The sequence below is a fragment of the Ostrinia furnacalis genome, unplaced genomic scaffold, assembly GCF_004193835.3.
Source record: "Ostrinia furnacalis isolate ACB-3 unplaced genomic scaffold, ASM419383v2 OfSCF3116, whole genome shotgun sequence".
NCBI classification, from domain to species: Eukaryota; Metazoa; Arthropoda; class Insecta; order Lepidoptera; family Crambidae; genus Ostrinia; species Ostrinia furnacalis.
In genome coordinates, this window is record NW_021133355.1 from 413,619 (window position 1) to 436,601 (window position 22,983).

A 22,983-nucleotide genomic window follows, 5' to 3' on the forward strand; every position below is an offset into this window, starting at 1 on the left:
TCGGCTTAAAAAGCTAAAAACATTTTTTTATAGTTCGCAGATGCAACAAGGGCAGTGCAGTACTTACATTAGGTACTATGGAAAAACATTATCAATGACTGTCAAGAAGCTCTTTCTTTTTATAATCGGGTCATAACGAATAATTTCTAAAATAACTATTAACAGTCTCGCTATCCTACTAAAATCTATCAATACACCGGAGTCCCCTTACTCCTTCTGATGACCATCCAATAAGCAATTAGATGGAATACCGAATACATAGTCATCAGACACCCACAATTTCTCCAGAAGTTGGCTTCACTAAACCCAAACCGTATCAGTACATCTGGTCCGCTCCTGATGCACGGTCTATCCTGGATTCCCACACACTGGATGGTCCTTATAGAGTCCCATTGTAAGATGGAAATGGATTCGACTCCATAGTAGAAGCCAGAAATGAATTTCAGCCAAGAGAAGTAGGCAGGGGTGCTTGCTAAGTTGAGGTAGATACCGGAGAACATGATACCTATCAGGTCGAAGGGAACCGCTATGAGGGCAGCTGTCTCCAGCTTGTCAAATACTGCTGAGAGGAATGAACCTGAAAGTTAAGAAAACAATTTGAAGTTATTGTATCATTGGGATATTTTGTTGTAAATTATTCATCATCTTTTGTGTAGGCGCAGACCATTGATTTTTCGTCGGCCGATAGTTTAGTCGGGCAGTTGATCAGTATGGGCCATGTATGGAAGTGCGCACATTATACTGATTCGATTTGGCCGATTCTTCATACAATTTAATCGGGCACAACTATCGGCCAACTAAAAATCGGTGGTCTGCGCCTAGTCTTTCAGTATATTGTTTTAAGTTAACCCTTAGCCAGGCCTCAAAAGTCATTAGTTTTCAACCGTATTTTCACAACCTAAAGTTCAAATTGATGTGGGCTCTGTGGATACGAGAGCCTGGTTAAGGGTTAAATAGTCTTTTCAGCAAGACATTATACTTGTGTTTGGTAAATACTAAAGACTGTTTAGGTATTATTTACATGTAAACTACAGGCTTTTGTTAATTAAGTAGTCACTGTTATTAACTCACCTTTAGTATCTAGATATTGTCCAGGTTGTCTAAAATAAGTATGGGTTAAGGGCTTGGGCTCGGGCGAATAAGCAGAAGTGCAGGGTTGCAAATTTTATTATTCAATACAAACAGGTATTAAAATACAAAAGGAATTGTACATTAAAGGCACTTTCTATCTTATCAATAAAATACAAGCGACAATATTTTACAAAAAAAAATAACAGATCGTAGCACCATTTTAAATAACTATAGCTTTATTTGCACGGTTACTCAAAAAGATAGAGAGGATAAATTCTGTACAAATAAACTTCAATACAGCTGGTCCTAAGAATTTTTGAATATTTTTTCTAAGATCTTCGAAACAAATTTTATCTTAGACTGAATTTACTTTAAATAGCGACCAGCACATAGTAGATGCTATTAACAAAAAAAATCATACCCGTAACAATTGGTATCATCTACCAAAACCAAGTAAAATATAAAATCAATATACGGGCGTCCCCCTACTTCTCTTCAGGACCATAGTGAACGCAATGAAGTGAGCCACAAAATACATAGTCGCGAGTGCAGTGCAGTTCCTCCAGAAATTCTCATCCTTATAACCAAACCGCGCAAGAACTTCTGGACCAGTTTTGATGCAAGGCATCCCTGGTACATTTACGCATTTGATAGATTCAATGGAATTCCATTGGAGGATCGAGATGGATTCAACTCCGTAGTAGAACCCTGAGAAGTATCTGATCCAAGAGACGTATTTGGTGGCACTGGCGAGATTCAGGTAGATTCCGGAGAACATTGTGCCGATCAGTTCGAAGGGAACTGAGAACAAGGCTGCTGTCTCCATACGGTCGAACGATGCTGAGAGGAACGAGCCTGCAATTTTGAGATTGAGAGCCAATTAGTGTGGGGTAATTTTTTTATCAGTTTCATGTATTTTCTTCATCATTAGGAGACTGTTGACACAATAATCAATTGTCTTTGATTGCTTAATTATTTATGCAAGAAAGTAACGATATTTTGTACAAATACTATAATAATATTAGTAAACGGGTAGGCTATAATGTGCAAGATTATGGTTTGTGTTATGGTGCAGTTAATGGCAGGGTCTATCCAAACCACTAATCTAACTACAAAAGTTAAGATCAATCAATCAATTCCTAAAAATTGTATGTGACAATAGATTATAAGTCTTTAAATAAATATTGATTCGTCCATTGCGTGGGTTTTTATGATGGCATCAGATTTCAAAATCATCTGACATGTCTCGATGGACACCTTTCTTCTCATGAAGATGATAATTCTCATTTACGGTTTGTCCTTATTGTCTGTATATTTCCCAATGAAGAAAACAAAGCACTCACCATAAGCGTTGGCGTAGTTAGCGCACAGTATGCAGACGAAGCTGAAGCCGAGCCAGCCGGTGAACCCGCCGTGGAGACCAGCCACGCTGAACACCAGCGACGCGAAAAGCAGCGGCTCGATCACCGCCCGGGGTATCTGCAAGTACATACGATAGCTGATCAGATTAAAAATTTATAGCAAAATTACATCTCTATTAGAAGTAAATTTATAAGATTCTCCAAAAATTAGCTCGAGTTGCCGTCTATACAATACATCATCGTAGTTTTAATAATGCTCAGGTGCCTATTTATTAGTTAAAAACTTATTAATTGCATCCTTGTCACGTGATATTAATTTTAGATTAATTACCACTGGCTCGAATCATGACTTTAAAGCGTGTTTTAGAATACGACTCTTAAAATGTGACCATAACGTTTTTGCTTTGGCTACTAAATGGTATGATTTTGTTAAAAAACATTATTTGTATATTGATAGTTCTTCTTTATATTTAATAGCCTTCTTCTTTAATCGGTTGCAATAACTAAGGTCAAAAAATTATGAGCTTATGTGTAAGCTTGTAAGTCTGAAATTAGATTGACGGAGTACGGACAATCCCGTAATTGGTTTAATTCAACCTTACTGAGAACATTCACAAAGTTCATTTTTCAATTTGTGCGAGAATTCAAACCCAAAACTTCCCGATCGAAAGAGTTCAACTATAAACTGGACCACAATGAGTAACGAGCTACTAATATTACATCATCAAAATAAACTATCTTTCGAATTAGGTCAATGACTAAAGAAATATCACATCCCACTAAAATTGCGGTAAATCATTAAAATAATTATTACCTATTTTTATAGTAAGTGTGAACAAGGAAAACTCTATCTACCACAAAACCACAAATTTTTTTGAAAGTAATTACGAGTAGGTACAATAGTTTCATTAATGTTATCATTTTTTAAAGAAGGAAAATCAGTGGTTTATTTAATGACTATCCATTATTCCATTAATTACGTGTTTTACCAAAATACGCATATCTATCGGTAGACAGCTTGTCTATGTCTAAACTTACGACTTTTTGGAGTCTTGTAATTAAATTGGTTAATTAATAATGATGCACTTTCAAGTTCATAGTTTATGCTTAATGTAACATTAAAAGAACTGACATGACATTTTAACGAAAACTAAAAAAAAGTTTATTTAAAAGTTTACAGAATTGCAAACAAAGAAAACTTTTAAACAATATGTACAAGAAAAGGTTCGTAAGATTCTTATAATCCTTAGCTCTACATTTAAAATTTTAAGAATATTGGTAAAAACTTGAGCACTAATATGGAATGAAGCACAAAATATGAATATGAAACGTGGGTAGAATTTGATGACTCTACCCACCATACGCATCGCTTACTTCACGCTCCAGTCAGTCTGTGACCACGGCCGGTGCAACCCGGTCGAAAGGTCAGGCAAATATACTTACGAGCAAAAGTATGGAATCACCCCTTTCTTCTCACTCCAAGCGATCTTAAGAACTGAATGATAATTATGTATTGTATGTATCTATGGTATCAATTTTAAGTTTATAATATCTCCTTTAAAATGGTACCATTTTTATTGATCTTCTATCAGTCATTTAGTTCTTATGATCGCTCGGAATAAATAGGGTGATTCCATATTTTTGCTCGCGAGTGTACAAGTAATATTTTAGTATTACCTATACCTATACCGCGTATCGCGTTAAAACCTTAAATTAATTGTTTGTAAGAGTTAAATTAATTAGACTGATTACTTAATTGACTCACCCAAAATATCATCTTCGACAAATAATACGGCAGCGGCGAATACAGCCCACTGGCTGTCTCCCGCAGCAAGATGGGCACTTCGCTGGGGAACGTGATGAAGACGGCGTAGATGAAGAGGAAGATGGTCTCCGTGATGGTGAGGTACAGCAGACCCTCGACGTTCTGGATGTCGCGCTGGTCGAGCTCGTCGAAGTGGCCCATGTATGGGATGGAGATGATGAGGCCTACGAACTGGGGAAGAAAAAGAAAGAAGTTATAGAGGTAAATGGTACACTATTTTTATATCGATCACACTCCACTAATACCACCTCCAGTAATACCACAGAATGAATACTAGTACTTCGGTAATGCCTACTTATAACTTGTCTCTAAACTGTCTCTAGCCATAAAGTAGAATACTTGTGGCGAGTTAGAGATCAGAGGGGTGCGTGATCTTAAAATGTTTATTTTACTTTTTAGTTATAATACTTTTTCAGTTTTTTTTTACACACAAGGAGTATACATAGACTAAGCTCTTGGTCTGCCTGACCTGATGGAAAGTGATGATTAGGTTGTACCTATGTGGAAGCGGAGAGCTTCACACGGAAACTTCCTATCTTTCCTCTAAACCTTAATTGGTTTAATTCTTATCTTAGCTCTTTTGGTTTGCTCAAAATTTTTAAGCCACTTCAGATTTAAAACATCTACGAAATCGGTACATACCATTAGAAGTACAAATTCAGCTATCCATATACTGCTATTGTGTTTTATCGTGAGTATATTCCTCCACATCAGCCAGTAAAATTGGACGAAGTAGTTCACTTTGACTCTGCAATTAAACACTTTTATGATTAACCCATTCACAAAGGTCTATTTAAAATTTCAATGAAATAGTATCAATCAATATTACTTACAGAGTTAGATATCTCTCGAACAGATCATTCTGAAACAAAAAAGTTTTCATCTTTTCAATATCAAGAAATTAAGAGGACATGAGGACATTAACTGCACTACTAAAGTAGTTACCTACTTTAAATTGGAAATGTAATTTGCTTACCTACGATGTGAAGATCATCATTTAGTTGATGTCTTCGATTTAGATAAAGTCACTTTGCTTATCTAAGCGAATCTACAGCGAATGTTACATTAACTAGGCCTTCCCCTTTACTCGTACTAACCTTATTATCGACAGTGCCTTCAAAGTACTCCGTTTCATCTTTAACGTCCCCAACTCTGTTCTCAATGTCCACCGCTATCTCGGAGCGCTGGTACTCATCGCAGATCTTCCGGATCCTCTCACGGCTCTCCATCTCTTTGTCCACCTGGACCCCTAGGAGGGACACGTAGTACTCCGCTGCGTTGAACCCCATTGGGCATTTGAAGCCTAGTCTATTGGAAGGCGAAACAATAAAATTTAAAGATCAATGAAATTATGTCCTTTTTTGAAACATTTTTAATAAAACGTCACTTTCAGATAAATGTTAATAATATACGGTTTCTTTAAAATCAGGATCTTAAAACACATTGACATAAATACATATTTTAAAAAATAAAAAAGCTTTAGTCCTCAGTGTCCACAATTTTTCGGATGACACATTTTTTGGTCTGAAAAAGCTATGGCAAAAGCTCACATAAAGTTTTTGTTCGTTTGTTTTTTGTTGTTTCCAGAGAAAAAAATACAAATTAAGCCCCAATTAGTACGTGTAGCTGTGAATCATTACAACATGCAGTTTTATTAGCCTATTTCGACACCCAACACTCGGAGTTTGACTACCTATATCAAATTCAAAACTTGTATTGAACACACGTAAGATAAAAGCGTAGAAGTTTCTTATGTATTAAAGACATTACATAGTCTTCATTAAGGTCATTCATACATGCTTCATCTCTTATTGACGCAGGAAGTATACATATTCAGATACGAGTACCATCACAACAAAAAAATTGTTGAAGCAATTTCAAATTTTATGCTTTTATTCTATAGCAGGTTGAGTGGACTCTTTTCGTCTACTTTGGTTTCTTTATACTTATGTCATTATTCTGTTTTCTTTGATAGTTACGTTTATGGCCCATACATTTAACGTCTTTAAGTTAAAAATCATTTTATGGTGGCATCGAGCACGGCCATTCAAATTATTTGAATGATGTGTGAGAGGCGTGTGTATTTTTATGTCTTTGTTCATAAATAGAAAATTTTAGGACGTTTTAACAACTCGTATTGATAGATTTAAGAAAAAGTAAAATTAATTTATATTAGGCTTTTAGGTTTCATAAATAGACTCCCATTGTTTTATTGTCCGTCTGTAAGTATATTATTGGATTCCGGGATAAAAAGGATTTTTCAACAAAATTAAAGTCTGATGAAGTGTGATGTGACATAACCGTATTTGACACACCGACCCAAATGGAAGCAGCTTTTGTACGGCTTCTAGCCACCATTCCAGTGTTGGTGGCCGGACATGAAACCAAATATCACCTAATTGTTATTACGAAACTGTTAACACGTAGTTTAGATTATTTAGGCTGGGTACCACCATCTTACTTTAAACGTCAAAAATCATATAAAAACACCGGTTATCGTTAAAGTTAGTAAAACAACGTCACTGTTAAGCAATTGAAATTCCATACGTAGGTTTTTTCTGTACTCGTTTTTCTTCACCTTGGAGTGAGAATGTTTATCAAGTCCAAAAAACACAGGCTGAAGGACCTTGTAAATCATTATCATTATCAGGTCATTAATTTTCGCTTCTACTACAAGGCAGAATGGCAAGTCCTTAATAAAAACCACTCTAGCTATAACAAAGTCTACTTACGACGTAAAGAAAATATCAGCTTGCTCGATCGTCCCATGGAAGGCCATTCTTCCATTGGCCAGCAACACCACCTGGTGGAACAGCTCGAAGACGCCCGAAGCCGGCTGGTGGACGGAGCAGATGACCAGCTTCCCGCCTATGGCTAGCTTGCGGAGACGCGAGACGACCGCACTGGCTGCCCAGCTGTCCAGTCCAGTTGTGGGCTCGTCGCAGAACAGGATTGGGGGGTCGTTTAGGAGCTAATGGGTGCAAAGTATTGTGGATGAAGTAAGGCTTGACGACTTTTTTTATGTGATTTTTTTTGTTCAGATGCCGTCGCCCATGTTCACCCGCGATACACAATAGATCGGTACTGGTCACAGTGATATTATAATGAGAACTAGAATAGCCGCTCAACAAAAAAGGCTTATTGATAGTAACTTCTAAAATTCCCTATTGAGTGTTTGTAACAAGATGCTTCATGCCAAAATTATAGTAAGTAACATTTTGTAAGTTAATTACATATGAGAATTAAGAAGTAAGAACAATAATTAAGCTTTTAAGGCCTGTTTTTCCGGTTCCTGTTAAAGTTTGAGATAGTTAACTGACATTATGATACTATAAAGTCAGCTGAATACCGGAAACTTTATCTAGTAAAAACCTATATTAGGGACTGTGAAACCAAACGTGGTAGTTTATTTGACTACCTAATAGTTCCAAAAATACTTTATCGTCAACTTTTATGGTGAAACAGACCCCATCTCTTAATTTTAATAAACTAAAACTATGACGACACTTTTATGATGCATTTCGTTAGCAATTATTTGGATAAGATCGCCTAAATTCTGCTTCTCCAAATATCTGCTTACTTTAGTGTTCAACAAAGAGTCATCTCTCTAATATCAGTAGACGTATTCTTACCTGTACAGCCAAAGCGACCCTCTTCCTTTCCCCTCCCGACAGAGCCTTCAGCTTCGTCCTGGTGCAGTTGGCCACCCCAAGCTCTCCCAGCAGTTGCTGCACTCTCTTGGCGCGGATGATCTTCGTTGAGCGCTTGTCCATCATCAGTCTGGCCTAGGGTAGAAGGTTTGATTAGATTTCATCGGATTCTCTTGGAACTTTATCGCGCGCGTCCCGGGAACCGAGATAAAAACTATCCTATGTCCTTTTCCGGGACTTAAACTATCTCTAAAAATAAAATAAAAATGGTTCAGTGGTTTAGGCGTGAAAACGTGACAGAAAGACAGACAGAGTTCATCATCATCGTCATCATCTCAGTCATAAGACGTCTATTGCTAAACATAGCCTAGGCCTCCCCCAATGCTTTCCATGTTGCCCGGTTGGTAGCGGCCTGCGTCCAGCGCCTTCCTGCTACCTTTACTAGCTAGACAGAGTTACTTTCGCATTTTTATAGTAGGGATTAACTAATCAATGAAACCTTTACTGACATAAATCCTCCATAAAAGTACCTCGATGAAGTTCAGAACATTATTTATTGATGTTAAAATAATTTAGTAGCATCCAACACTTTACAGCTTTAATCCAGCCATAAAAAGCTTAACAATAACGTAATTATGTCGTAAATAACAAAATGTTTGTAAAATATTACAGTGACAATGAATTGGGCGATGAATTTAATAAATTTGATTTTGATGCCTCTGTGTAGTGATTTACATAATTTTGTGTAATGCGGAAAAATGTATAGAATAATTTACATAAAGTAATCTCGTGGAATGTCACCTGGTTTTGGTATCTAGGTAGGTACTTATTTTGAAAGTAATTATGGAACCGACTTGGTAAGTCCACTTGTGGGAACGAATTGAAGTGGTTTAGGCAGCATATTCACAAGAAGACAGAAATCGTTTAGGTAATTTATAAAAGTTAATTAACTCAAAATATTTAGAAGAACCTTGAACTTATTATATTTTGGAACTAGTTTGATGACATTCATAGTCAGTTTTGGACTTTTTTCACCTACACTACTTTGTTAAACTACCTATTATGTAAAGTAAGGTAATTTTTCTTCAATACAAAAAATATTTTGCTTGTAACTCTTCTTAGGAAAAAAACGTTGAAAAACTTGTAGTATGGCGATGAATCAAATAATGATAAAGTGTTTTACATCAAATTAACATCTTTACTGAATTCTGACCTTGATTATGTGGAAGTTAATAGTCACATAAAAATAAAAAACCTAGATTAAAAGAAGAAAAAGTAGATAATAATAAGGGTCCTTCCTTATCTTTACTAACTAATAACTGAGCTGATGCAGCTACCCGAAATGAGTCCCGGTTTCCACCAAAGCGCAGCGGAGCGGAAAGTGTTTTGAATAACCAATCATATTTCATTACTACTACTTCTCCGCACGGTTCCGCTCCGCGCCGCGCTCTCTTCGCTCCGCTTTAGTAGAAACCAGCCGAGTCTTGCGGTCCGGTCTGTTCTGCGCAACCTTCCACCATTAGGTAATCGACGTGGAGATCACGCAGGTCCATGGCAACTGTTACCTTGGAAGGGCTTTTTACTCACCATGAATACCATGTGTTCCGCTACTGTCAAGTCCTCAATCGCGAGGTCCTCTTGCGGCAAGAAGCCGGAGATCCTGGCGATCAGGTCCGCTCCGGCCAGGCGTCCGTTCAGCATGAGGTAGCCCGTCATGGCGCTTTTGTCGCGGCGGCTGATGGCAGCCAGAAGAGTCGTCTTTCCGGCACCACTGGACAAAGACGTTTCATTAAAGTTTCAAATATTATAAATTGGGTTTTATATTATAAAGATGAGATAATGATGAGGTCAGCCCCGGCCAGGTATCCGTTCAGCATGAGGTAGCCCGTCATGGCGCTTTTGTCGCGGCGACTTATGGCGGCCAGAAGAGTCGTTTTTCCGGCACCACTAGACACATTTTCTTGAACTTAAAGTTACAAAGGCATCACTAGACAAATGTTTTATCGGACTTAACATAGATAATTAGAAGCTAGCAAAGTAAGTTACGACCTAATGTCTGCTCAACATGAGGTAGCTCGTAGTCGTGACACATTTGTCGCGCGGACTCGCGCGGTGACTTGTTTGTTATGGCCAGAAGGCACGGGACTAATGTTTTTATTGGACTTAACATCGAACATTATTAGATGCCTCAGTTTCTAATGATAATGCAGTGACGGCCAAAATTCCAGAATTCGTTCACAGGTGGACAGGATGATAGACATGGATTTTACTTTATTTTGGTAAAATAAATCTTAATCATGGACCTATAAAAAAAGGCGGACGGAACTCGCGCTACAACAAAACTGTGACGCAAAATTTTGGCGTTTGTCTATTGTGTGAGTGAATTTAGGGATGCCATGTTAGCCAAAACATTTTACCCATTTATTTTAAGAAAAACATAGATCGGCAGATGTTACTNTTTCGCTTCCACTACAAAGACTTACCAGAGGCAAATGGCAAGTCCTTAATAAAAACCACTCTAGCTATAATAAAGTCTACTTACGACGTAAAGAAAATGTCAGCTTGCTCGATCGTCCCATGGAAGGCCATTCTTCCATTGGCCAGCAAGACCACCTGGTGGAACAGCTCGAAGACGCCCGAAGCCGGCTGGTGGACGGAGCAGATGACCAGCTTCCCGCCTATGGCTAGCTTGCGGAGACGCGAGACGACCGCACTGGCTGCCCAGCTGTCCAGTCCAGTTGTGGGCTCGTCGCAGAACAGGATTGGGGGGTCGTTGAGGAGCTAATGGATGCAAAGTATTGTTGATGAAGTAAGGCTCGATGATACACAATAGATCGATACCGGTCGCAGTGATATTGATAGTAAAGGCTTATTGATAGTAACTTCTAAAATTCCCTTTGAGTTTTTGTAACGTAAATTATAGTAAGTACGAGTAATATTTTGTAACTTAATCATAAGATTTAAGAAGTAACAATAATAATGAGGCTTTTAAGGCCTGCTTTACCGGTTCCTGCTAAATTTTGAGATGTTAATCAAGCATTAAGATGCTATAAAGTTTGTTGAATACTGGGAACTTTAAGTAGTAGACATCTATGTAAGAGGCCTGTGAAACCAAGTGTTGTAGATTTTTTGACAGCCTGACCAAAAATTGTCAAAAAGGCTTTATCAGCTAGTGTAATGGTGAGACAGACCCCATCTTTAAAATTGAGAGAATATATTCATCTTTTAAAAAGCTAAAGCTACGTCGACACTTTTTAAGATGATGCATTTCGTTATAAATTATCTGGATTCTCCAAATGTAATATCTGCTTACTTTAGTGTTCAACAAAGAGTCATCACTCTATCGGTAGAAGTGATCTTACCTGGACAGCCAAAGCGACCCTCTTCCTCTCGCCTCCAGACAGAGCCTTCAGCTTCGTCCTGGTGCAGTTGGCCACCCCAAGCTCTCCTAGCAGTTGCTGCACTCTCTTGGCGCGGATGATCTTTGTTGAGCGCTTGTCCATCATCAGTCTGGCCTGGAGTAGAAGATTTGATTAGATTTCATCGGATTCTCTTGGAACTTTATCGCGCGCGTCCCGGGAACCAAGATAAAAACTATACTATGTACTATCGCTAAAAATAAAATAAAAATTGGTTCAGTGGTTTAGGCGTGAAAGCGTGACAGAAAGACAGACAGAGTTCATCATCATCGTCATCATCTCAGCCATAAGACGTCCACTGCTGAACATAGGCCTCCCCCAATGCTTTCCATGTTGCCCGGTTGGTAGCGGCGTGCGTTCAGCGCCTTCCTGCTACCTATACTAGCTAGACAGAGTTACTTTCGCATCATTATAGTAGGAAAGTAGGGACTAACTAATCAATTACACCTTTTCTGACACAAATCCTCCATAAAAGTACCTCGATGAAGTTCAGAACATTATTTATTGATGTTAAAATAATTTAGTAGCTCATCCAACACTTTACACCTTTAATCCAGCCATAAAAAGCTTAACAATAACGTAATTATGTCGTAAATAACAAAATGTTTGTAAAATATTACAGTGACAATAAATTGGGCGATGAATTTAATAAATTTGATGCCTCTGTGTAGTGATTTACATAATTCTGTGCAAGGCGGAATAATGTTGAATAATTTACATAAAGTAATCTCGTGGAATGTCACCTGGTTTTGGTATCTAGGTAGGTACTTATTTTAAAAGTAATTATGGAACCGACTTGGTAAGTCCACTTGTGGGAACGAATTGAAGTGGTTTAGGTAGCATATTAACAAGAAGACCGAAATCGTTTAGGTAATTTATAAAAGTTAATTTCAAATTCTTAAGCAGAAGTCAAAATATTTAGAAGAACCTTGAACTTATTGTATTTTGGAACTAGTTTGATGACATTCATACTCAGTTTTGGATTTTTTTCACACTAAATCTTTGGTAAACGCTCACTACTTTGATAAACTACTATGCAAAGTAGGTTAATTTTTCATAACAGAAAAACATTTTGTTTGTAACTTTTCTTAGAAAAAAAAACGTTGAAAAACTTGTAGTACCTATGGCAATAAATTAAACAATGATAAAGTGTTTTATATCAAATTAACATCTTTAGTCAATTCTGAGTCTGACCTCGTCTTGCGTCACAAATAATAAAAAGCTAGATTATAAGAAGAAAAAACTAACTGAGCCGATGCAGCGACCCAAAATGAGTCCCAGTTTCCACCAATGCGGAGCAGAGCGGAGAAGTGAATAACCAATCAGATTTCATTATTTCTACTTCTCTTCTCCGCTTCGCACCGCGGCGCCGCCGCTGTCAAATTCTATAGAAAATGTTGGAGGCCCGACTCTTCTCCGCTCCGCTTTAGTGGACTCTGGGCGAGTCTTGGGCTCTGAAAATAAGAATCTCCACCCCGGTCTGTTCTGCGCAACCTTCCACCAGACAGGGCCGGATCATCATACATACAGCTTTTTGGGCTTCAACCAGAGGATTCAATAGGCTAGTTTCCTAAAAGTCCGTCATGTTTAATATAAAAAAATATTGGACACATATATTTTAATTTGTCAATCTAACAAATAATTACATAGTTATGGTGCGTTGAAGTTCCGCACGACGTCACAACGTGCGGCACTTTTATGCAAGCATTGACGTCACGGGCCTCTTCTTATGAACTTTGGCGCGCTTTATCTCTTTAAATTTTCATTAGTTTGAAAAAGTGAAAAATACGTGTAGAGTATTTTTTGATAAGTTAACTGACGGACTAATTAAAACTCTTGCTTTTTGACCCAGGAAACATCCCTATTCTACCTAAGTCAAGACAAATATTTTACTATCTCATTTTTTCTATACTTTGAGTAACTAGGTGGGTCCCTAAGTAGTATTAGCCCAGCACCCCCTAAATTCACGGTCCGGCTTTGCATCAGTAGATAATCGACGTGGAGATAGCGTAAGTCCTTGGCAACTTCGTCTTCCCAGCTCTTACCTTGATAGGGCTTTTTTACTCACCATGAATACCATGTGTTCCGCTACTGTCAAGTCCTCAATCGCGAGATCCTCTTGCGGCAAGAAGCCAGAGATCCTGGCGATCAGATCCGCCCCGGCCAGGCGTCCGTTCAGCATGAGGTAACCCGTCATGGCGCTTTTGTCGCGGCGGCTTATGGCAGCCAGAAGAGTCGTCTTTCCGGCACCACTGGACAGAGACATTTTCTTAGACTTAAAGTTACAAAGGCATCACTAGACAAATATTTTATTGGACTTTAACATAGATTATTAGAAGCTAGCAAAGTAAGTTACGACCTAATATCTGCTCAACATGAGGAAGCCCGTCGTGACACATTTGTCGCGCGGTGACTTGTTATGGCCAGAAGGCACAAATGTTTTTTATTGGACTTAACATCGAACATTACCTACTCGTATTAGATGCCTCAGATCCTAATGCTAAGGCAGTGACGGCCAAATTCCCGATTATCATTCACAGAATTGTTCAAGGTGGTCAGGATGATAGACATGGATTTTACTTTATTTTGGTAAAATAAATCTTATTGGCGTCAGAACTACCTTTGTGACGAAAATCAACGTAAAAACGGTTGAGCGGATCAGATTGTTGCGAACGCTGCTTATAACGGTAAGTAAGAGATAACTAATTAGTTTTTGTGTAAATAAGTTTTAAAGCGTAATAAAATTCTGCAAAAAGTTCACAATAATTAAACTTATTTTACAAACAGACAACTTTGAAAACAAAATAAAGTAGGTACGTACTCCAAGTTGTATAGAATATTGCTCCTATGTGCCAAATAGTGTCAATGGTAGGACATACGAGTACAAAATCATGAATAACTAAGATTTAACGACTATTTTTGATCGTGCGATCAAATCTTCGTAAGACTATTTCCAAATCTAAGCAGGTAGAGTCGCGGGAAATAGCTACTATTTTAGTTAAAAGTTTATAAAATTAAAATGTATTTCATCTAAAACGTGGGAGTGTTACTTTTGTAAATTAATAGGAATTTAGATAACCATATTGTTGAATTTACATATTTTTTATATCAGCATTTAAATGAGCTCCAAATGTAATTTCATACGTTTACGATTCATTTGAATTGCAACATAATAAAGTGTTATCTATAGAGGCGTTTACGAGTAGAGTCGTACACGCCCATTATAAAAGTAGTGGGCATAAGTTATAGTAGGTACAGTTCAGTAACTAAGTACTACATTAACCTATCATTCAATGATTTTCCTCAATTATATTAGGATTTCTTTAGTAGGTTGTTGAGCTTTACCCATTGATTTTTTTTTTGTTGAGCTTTGGCTCAAAACTAACAATCTTGCCTCACTGCCACAAACCTCTGGTATTTTTTTCAGGATTTTCAGAATCATACCAAATTGGATTAAAAAAATATAGCAATTAGTTAAATTGTTTTTAGAATATTTTTTATTTGATGACTCAGCAATTATGTACTTATTTTGGATGATGTTCGAAAAACTCGACTTTGAAAATCGGTTCAGTCTCAGCTAGTTTTTGTATTAAATCTGTTATTTTAATTCTATATTCTTCGCATCTGTCCACCTTAAAATTTGTCAACCAGTTTAGTGTTTCACTGAATTCTACAGAAATATAACAATAAATCAAAATCCTCAGATAGCAGTAATGGGAAAAAGACATAAAAATGATAAAAACCAGCGAAAATAGAATTGATGTAAAACATTTGTTAAACAAATAGGATTTTAATTAATTTAATAGTTATCTTTATTTTAGCTGGGTTGATAACATAATAATTTATTGGTTATTTAAATCAACCAGTATGTAACCCGATATTATATTATTGATATTCAGGAAATACATAACTCAAAAGATAGAGCGCTGAAATTTAAGCATCGTTATCTATATTACACGTCGTAAAACAAATTAAGTGCAACTTAATCTCTTGAATAAATAATAGTATACCTACTCATGTAAACTTATTTAAAACATTTGTATACTTTAAACTAGCTTTTGCCCGTGGATTTTCTTGTCACAGCCAGTTCGCGCGCACGAAACCAAACTTGCAAAGTCAGTAGAAATTCTGATTCTCAGTTCATCATCATCATCATCATCATCTCAGCCATAGGACGTCCACTGCTGATCATAGGCCTCCCCCAATGCTTTCCATGTTGGCCGGTTGGTAGCGGCCTGCGTCCAGCGCCTACCTGCTACCTTTATGTCGTCGGTCCACCTTGTGGGTGGTGATTCTCAGTTAATACCGAGTTATGCTGTTGAGTGCCACATTGGGAACCCAATACAAACATGGAAAAGATATGGATTTTAAATGTCGAAATCATAGGTGAAAAATTAGGTGTTTTTCAATTTCCGGTGATATTTAGATTTTAGTGTCGATTGTTTAAAAATAGATAAACTTAATTAGTAGGCTATTAATTAGTTATGTTCCAGACCATTTTTACAAGATTTCCATAAAATAATAATTAAAAAGTGGACCACGGATCAATCTAACGAAGATTGATGGTTTCCTGAGTTAGTCTGAATCAGCATAATGTTCAGTTAACAAACAAACCGGACTTATTATCTAGGGCTATTTTTCTTCGACTAATATTATAAAAAGGTATATTATTAATATCCGATTTAATTCGTTATACTGAAACAATATGTTGGATTGAATTATTGTATTTTTTTCTGTTTGCAAGACTTCAAAAATATTTTAAAAAAATGTAGGCCAAAAGTACAAAAAATGGTAGTTCAAAAAATATTTAATTAAATATTTAAAGTTAGCCCGCTCAGAAGCATTCGCAGAAAAAAATTGATACAAATAAATAAGAATTAGGTTTTAATTTTCGTAGTCATGGCTAATAGTTTTACTCGTATACATGATCAGACATTAAGATAACTGGCGATATATTTGACAGCTACATCGGATTTCTTAGTAAAGTAGGTATTTAGTCAGAAATAGAAATCATTGTTACCTTGAACCCATGAGAGCTACCAAGTTGCCGGACGACACAATACCGCTCACTGGAACAAAAAAACGAATTAAAAGTGGAAAACGTGACAAAATTTGGTCTATTGAAAATGTTTTAGCTTATAAAAGAACAAAGATAGGTATTTTGTGTTTTACAAAAGGAATCAAAATAATTTATAAGTAGGCTATCCCTGAAAATAATCACAGATACGCACAGAAAATCATAACTAATATTACTCCTTATTTACTGAGAAATTTTGTTGATAAGATCAAAAGTTTTATGGCAATATGTCAAATAAGCTGGAAGCTCGACATTAGATATTTAATTTTGTCTTATTCCCAGGCCCTCATGCCGAATATAGGCAAGGAAGCCTGAGTCCAGACTCGGTCTTCCAGCCGGGCTAGGATGCGGGGCGTGATATGAACTTATCGATGATTTTAGACGACAAACGTATGGGCTTATCGCGTAAAACCGATAAAATGGCGCGATAAACGCTTATTGCGGCGTGCAACCCAGGCCTATAGCTTAATGTTCAAGATAGCATCTAATTTATAAATATTTAATTAACTATAATGTAGGAAATACTTTTTAGTACAGTTTAGCACTGTTCAATACAAAAATGCATAGCAATTCGATTTTAAAGGATCTCCTAATACTTAACTTTCTAATTTAAACTCTTAATTACAACATTTCTCGCCAGATACATAATTACCAATCTAAGGAAAAAACCAACGCATCAAACCTCAAAAGTTCAAAACTAGTCGGAAACCAGTTAAAGTTAACTGGAACGCCGTGAGCGAGTTGTGACATAGCCCTTTGGCATTGTGAATGACTTTGGGTATAATTAAGTTAAATTTAATACATTCCTCAAATCAAATATGAAACATCTGCGTTTATAAACGCATTAGATGAATCGAGTAATGTGTATTTTATTATCAACGGCTTCAAATAGCTAGTTATAACAAGAAGTTGCTTTAAATATGATTTTAGGCTTCGTAACGTTTTCGTGAATTTCGGTCAATCAGAGAAAGACATTACCACCTTCAAAAAATCATTTTCACCTTCAAATTGGCCAAGTGCGTGTCCTGTCACGCGCAGTGAAGGGTTCCGTAGTTGTCCGTCGTTAACACAATATATTTTAGAAGCAAGCAATTACTTCATCTAAAGTCACTTTTAATATTGAAACCCCTAAGCCATTTTAAAAGACCTATCCAACGATACCCCACTCGATGGGGTAGAAGATGAAAAAAAAATTTCATCCCCACTTTACATGTAGAGGAAGCTACCGTTCTGTCAGCGTGATTAATATACATACCTCCACAAAATTACAGCTCTCTAGTACCAATAGTTTCCAAGCAAAACCTCGGACAGTCAGACAAATCGAAACTTTAAGGGTTCCTTGTCAGGACTAAGGAACCCTAAAAATGCCTGTAAAACAGCTCTCTCTCTCTCTATTTTGATCTTTAGCATAGTAGATACATAAGATTTAGTTCCCATCTAAAACACATAACATTATCGAATTTATTTATGTAGATATGTCGCTTTATAATCATCTCGAGTTGCTGATTGCTTGTCAAACACGCTGTTAATCACATCATGAATTGAAACTTGATACAAATCAATTATTGACCAAAATCATTTGTCAGATCAAGATATACTGATATCCTTATGGTTATTGCATGACTTGGATCGATTTACAATAAATACGCGAATATTGAATAGCATTCTTTTTTATGCAATCGGGTAGTCAACACCAGTCAAATGATATTTATTTTGTAGTTAAAGGTTCTTTTTGTTACTACTGCAAAAAGCAAAACTATAGTTTTTACCCGACTGCGCCAAAAGGATGGTTATGTTTGTATAGCATTAGGTAAATGGTGAATGTCAATTAATTTGTTTCAGAACTTGTTCCTGTAACTTCACCATGAACGGTCATGAACCGGTGAAAATAATCCTAATTCCCTAACTTAAAACTCGGTTCACTCTGTCTTAGATTTCATGTGGTTTTTTTTAAATATTTATTTCTACCAATTAAAAGCCCTCAATTCAGGCTTGAAATTGAATTTAGAGTTGAACTTCTTTCTGTAATTCACACATCTACGACTCAGGAGCTAGTCGTAACTATCTTTAAACACTATTCACTATGATGTCATACTTGCCTCCATGCAACACCTTCACCTCTTCATACGTGGGCGATCTCCATATGCTGGTCTGATGTTTCCTCTTCCTATACACTGAGAGGTCCTTCCAGGCCAGTGTGAGGTTCTCAGGGTTGTCCCCCATGCCCCCGATCTCGTCATCCTCCCAGTTCACAATCGCCCCCGTGAGGACGTTGCGCGTTGGCAGCTTCAGACCAAAATCCTTCATTTTGGGGCTACGTCATTTGGTACTGTGGACAAAAGAAGAAAGTTTTTAATTCAAATTCTTTATTAATTTGAAAGCCTGTTCAGTGCATTTAGAAATGAAGGTCCATTTCCAAGCAGAAAGGATAGTTAATTTAATAGCTTTGCCCTACCACACCACTTCGAGTCTAAATATCCGCTGTCTTGGTATCGCGATTGTGACAGGTTGTTTATGTCACTTTGTCTTCTTAATTGATATTTTATCTTGTGATACCTGTGTAGTTAGGTACTTTTGAATGTGTTTTAACCATGTCCTTGCGATAGTTACTTTCGTTATTTAAATAATGACGTATCAAAACGATGTTACTAAAATTAAATTTGGGAAAGAATGTATCCATTGGGCCTCCATAACAATATTTCAAATACTTAAGCTGGTAATGTAAATAAGACTAAGATGCCATTAATGCTTTTAGAGATAAGATTTCAACATCTGATGGAAGGTCCACCGACTCTTATCCATGTCCTCGCGATAGTTACTTTCGTTATTAAAATAATGTGTCCAAAGGATATTACCTACGCCAAATTGACTTTGGGCAAGAATCTATCCATTGGGACTTCATATAAATATTTCAAATACTTAAGCTGGTAATGTAAATAAGACTAAGATGCCATTAATACTTTTAGAGATAAGATTTCAACATCTGATGGAAGGTCCACCGACTCTTATAACTGCAGGGCACCTAGTGACTTCTTCCGGTTGGTAAAACCACTCTGAATGCTATCAATTGGTTCAATTGCTGCCATCATTTTGTGGGTAGCTATATTAGCTGTCATTCACACGTCTCTAAGAATCCATTACGAAGCTGCGCGTGAGTTGGCTTTAAATTTTTGTTGCGAATTCGCCCCTATTGCTTCTAAATAAGATCACTCATGGCGTTTACCTTGATGTGCTGACATGCATTAGTATTTGTCTACGATTGTGATCGTTTTTGGGGACAAGCAAATATGAAGAATGAAGGAATTTCAACAGCAGACGGAGTGTCTACAAACAATGAGTTCTGTTTGTTTAATATTAATTTGATATTGAGGTAAAATGTAATAATGTTCTGGTTATTTCAAATTATGAGAAGTAAAATGAAAGCTAAAATTTTCCTATTTACTTACTGATGTCGTTAATGTATAAGGATAAAATTATTTAAAAGCTTTACATAAAACGCAGGAAATTCCTACTAATAATTTTATTTATTTATACGTTTGATCAAAATTATCTTAACATTTAATTTGGTAATGAAATGTCATTCTGATAACGTTTTATTTTAAGACTCGTACCTATTTATAGACCGGGTATGATATTTACATTAAGCTATTTACTACCTGACTAACTTATTTTCCCAAGCTAAAAATGTCAAGAGTGGTCTGTGCATTGACTGCATGAAATATTCTGAAATTGTCTGAAAATTCTGAAATAACGATATTTCAGGTCAGGCAATGGGATCGATGCAAAATTATAAACTTATGTTTAATCAGGGAATCAGGGAATTAATTACTTATTATTAGTAATGGCTTACTATTTATTGTCAATTTGAATCTTACCCCTGGTACCTACCTTGAATTTAAGAGCATATGGGTTCATAGATGCCAGCATCAGCAATTGTCATAATAAATAACCATCGTCTCTACTTTGTCTTGTTAATAAAAATCTAAACATACAATAAATTTTGCTTTTCTGAAGTGAGAGGAATTAAGGGTTTTTGATTTAACGCTTAGGTGTTTTGAGACTAAAAAAAAAGAAAGCCGGCTCTAACCATTAGAAAACGAATCAGGAACATCAACTGCACTAACCGTGGTTATTTTATATTCCAACACAGTTTTCATATTTTTCGTGCGAGGGCCTGCTAATGCTGAAAATGTCTCATTTGGATCAGAAGTGTTGATGAGTAAAGTAATAAATGTAGGTACCTATTTCTATTCCTGAATCCGATTATAGCGGTCTGGAGTAACCAGTATTATTTTTGAATCGTTATTTTTGAATCGTTTTCGCAGGTTCAAATCGGATGCAGAGGATACCTTTCAAGCCAAGGATTTCTAAAACGGCCGGTCCTGCGCCACCCGCATCCAGGCACCTCCCGCGACATTCACCAGAATGTCAGATCACCGTGGTTGCCACTCGAGAACTTTTCTGCGAGCTACGTGCCCCGCCCACTGCCTGATTTTAGAAATCCTCAATACAATTAGAAAAGTGCGTGCGTAATCGCCCTTTTATAAAAGCCTAAAATCACTAATCCAAAGTAGCATCATCGTAAAGTACTCGACGACAAATGCCCCTTGTGGTGGAGGCCCCGCTTTCCCCCACGACCGCTCGGGGTCGGGTTTCGCATAGCGCTGACTCTGCCAAGTATGGTTAATTTAGTTTGATCCATCTATTGCTGTGCTAATTAAACTTATTTTTAGGATATTTCAACCATAATGAGCTTTATTAGCTTCGAAATAGTTATGCGGTCACCTGCACGGTTTTTGGCTGGTCGTCCGAGCATATTAAGTAGTCAATTCAAGTTCAAGCTAGTATAAGTACATGATTTTTTGTATGGCTAGCTAACAAAACAAACCTTAACAATATCAAGCAGTAGGTACTTTAACAGGTTCATTATAATACAGTTGTCAGACACGTCATTAAATAAATGTTTTGTTGTGGAAGGCCTAAGTAACTTTAAACTTAGTAACATAGGTGAATGTTAAAGATACAATATTGAAAGCATCTTGTACGATGAAAACACATTGTTAAAAGTGGGTATTTGTATAGGTTGTGTGTTAGAAAAACTTAATCAAATATTATGATGCTGCGCCGTCAAGATAAAGATGTGGTGTCGTGATTAAAAATGAAATAATCTGAATTAACTACACACTTCCCTTAAATTTTCTAACTATTAGAAACGCCTTTGATATATAAAATACCAATAAGTTAGATAAATTCCTGAAAATTATAAGGTTGTGCGGGTTTTGACCATTGTACCTTTAAAGGGGGACCAGATCCAAAGGAAGATTTAAGTTATTTGAGCTAAAACTTAAAATATAAAATTTTAATACATCAAAAACACCCTTCGAAACATGACTTTCCCTTTTACTAGTCGGGTAACAATCTAGTTACAATGTCTAGTAAAGGGACCGAAGTACCGAACTCACCAGCCTGTGACAGTTAGAAGAAAACTATTTCACAACATGTAGGAAATAGATCCGCATCCGAGTATAAGGTTACACGCACACTTGCACCAAAAACATGTAACAGCCACACTGACGTAGTATAAAGTTCGTCGGATTATAAATTAGCCTATTTATTAAGCTAGAAACGTCAAGCGCCCGAGCGCGCGTTCTTACGACTGCCTACGCTACGGCAGACTCGATTGTCTTGATTGGGCGTGATACCAACTAGGCGGGTCGACAGCATTGCAACTAGTGCAATTGGGATGCAATAACGAGTGTCAAGTAGATTAATTAGGTTTTTTGCATTCTTTCATAGTGCTTGGCAAACAATTGTAGAGATACTGAAATTCAGGGACAGTTTATGTTGGAAAACTTCAGGATTTAACAACTTTCGAATAATAATCTATATATATAAAAATGAAACCCGTTTTCCGTTGTCACGACATAACATGAAAACGGCTTGTCCGATTTGGCTGATTTTTTTTTGTAGTTTTCTAATACTCTGTACAAGGTTTTTACGGAAAAAATATAAAGAAAATCTCTACGCTAAGGCGGTACGAAGTTCGCCGGGTGGTCAGCTAGTCGTATTATAAATGTATGTTTTTTATGACATTTAACATTTTATAAGAATAGCTTTAGAAGAGCTGAAAGAGATTTTTCAGTTTTTCACTTTATGATTTCATCCAGAGTTCTGACTGGGTACTGGGTCTGACTGAAAATGTTTTAAGGAATTCTTTAACATTTCTTTACCTTCAGTATCAGTTCATTTCTAAATTGTATCGAGTTGTTGAGGAGTTTGAGTAACTTTTTTGGCTTCACTTCAAGCAGGCTGCACCTGCCTTTATATCAGTCTAGTTAATGAATCAAGTAAATGGTTCCACCCATTTCTGTTTATCATCCTTATATTTTGGAGCGTGAACAGTATTACCTATTCACTAGTAGAATGTGCAACAGATTTGTTTCCATGAAAGCTCTTTTATAGCTCTCTTTTGGTCTGTCACCTCCTGTCCCCAAAAAAAACGTCAGGTAAATAATACTAACGCAGAATATTTTGTGTTTTTCTTTGTCCATGTCCTTGTCTTTGTAAAAATGGACTAGAA

General features: G+C 36.8%; 1 protein-coding gene across 3 annotated transcripts; it reads right to left on the reverse strand.

The window, feature by feature from the left end:
• Window positions 1-116: 116 nt before the first annotated feature.
• LOC114357277 (protein scarlet) lies at window positions 117-22,100 on the reverse strand. Of its 3 annotated transcripts, none has more exons than XM_028310808.1 (12): window positions 21,866-22,098; window positions 18,503-18,732; window positions 16,347-16,395; window positions 9,495-9,678; window positions 7,890-8,042; window positions 6,990-7,228; window positions 5,355-5,565; window positions 5,091-5,119; window positions 4,900-5,005; window positions 4,198-4,428; window positions 2,415-2,550; window positions 117-577 (listed from the first exon to the last, which is right to left on the reverse strand). In XM_028310808.1, exons 2-12 carry the CDS (start codon window positions 18,708-18,710, stop codon window positions 189-191), a joined length of 1,935 nt encoding a protein of 644 aa, XP_028166609.1. In that variant the 5' UTR covers window positions 18,711-18,732; window positions 21,866-22,098; the 3' UTR covers window positions 117-188. The 3 variants fall into 3 exon arrangements, with proteins under 3 accessions (XP_028166609.1, XP_028166610.1, XP_028166608.1); XM_028310809.1 differs by lacking the exons at window positions 117-577; window positions 6,990-7,228; window positions 7,890-8,042; window positions 9,495-9,678 and adding exons at window positions 1,402-1,926; window positions 10,450-10,688; window positions 11,270-11,422; window positions 13,395-13,578 and having other exon boundaries at window positions 21,866-22,100; XM_028310807.1 differs by lacking the exon at window positions 117-577 and adding an exon at window positions 1,402-1,926 and having other exon boundaries at window positions 21,866-22,096.
• Window positions 22,101-22,983: the final 883 nt, after the last annotated feature.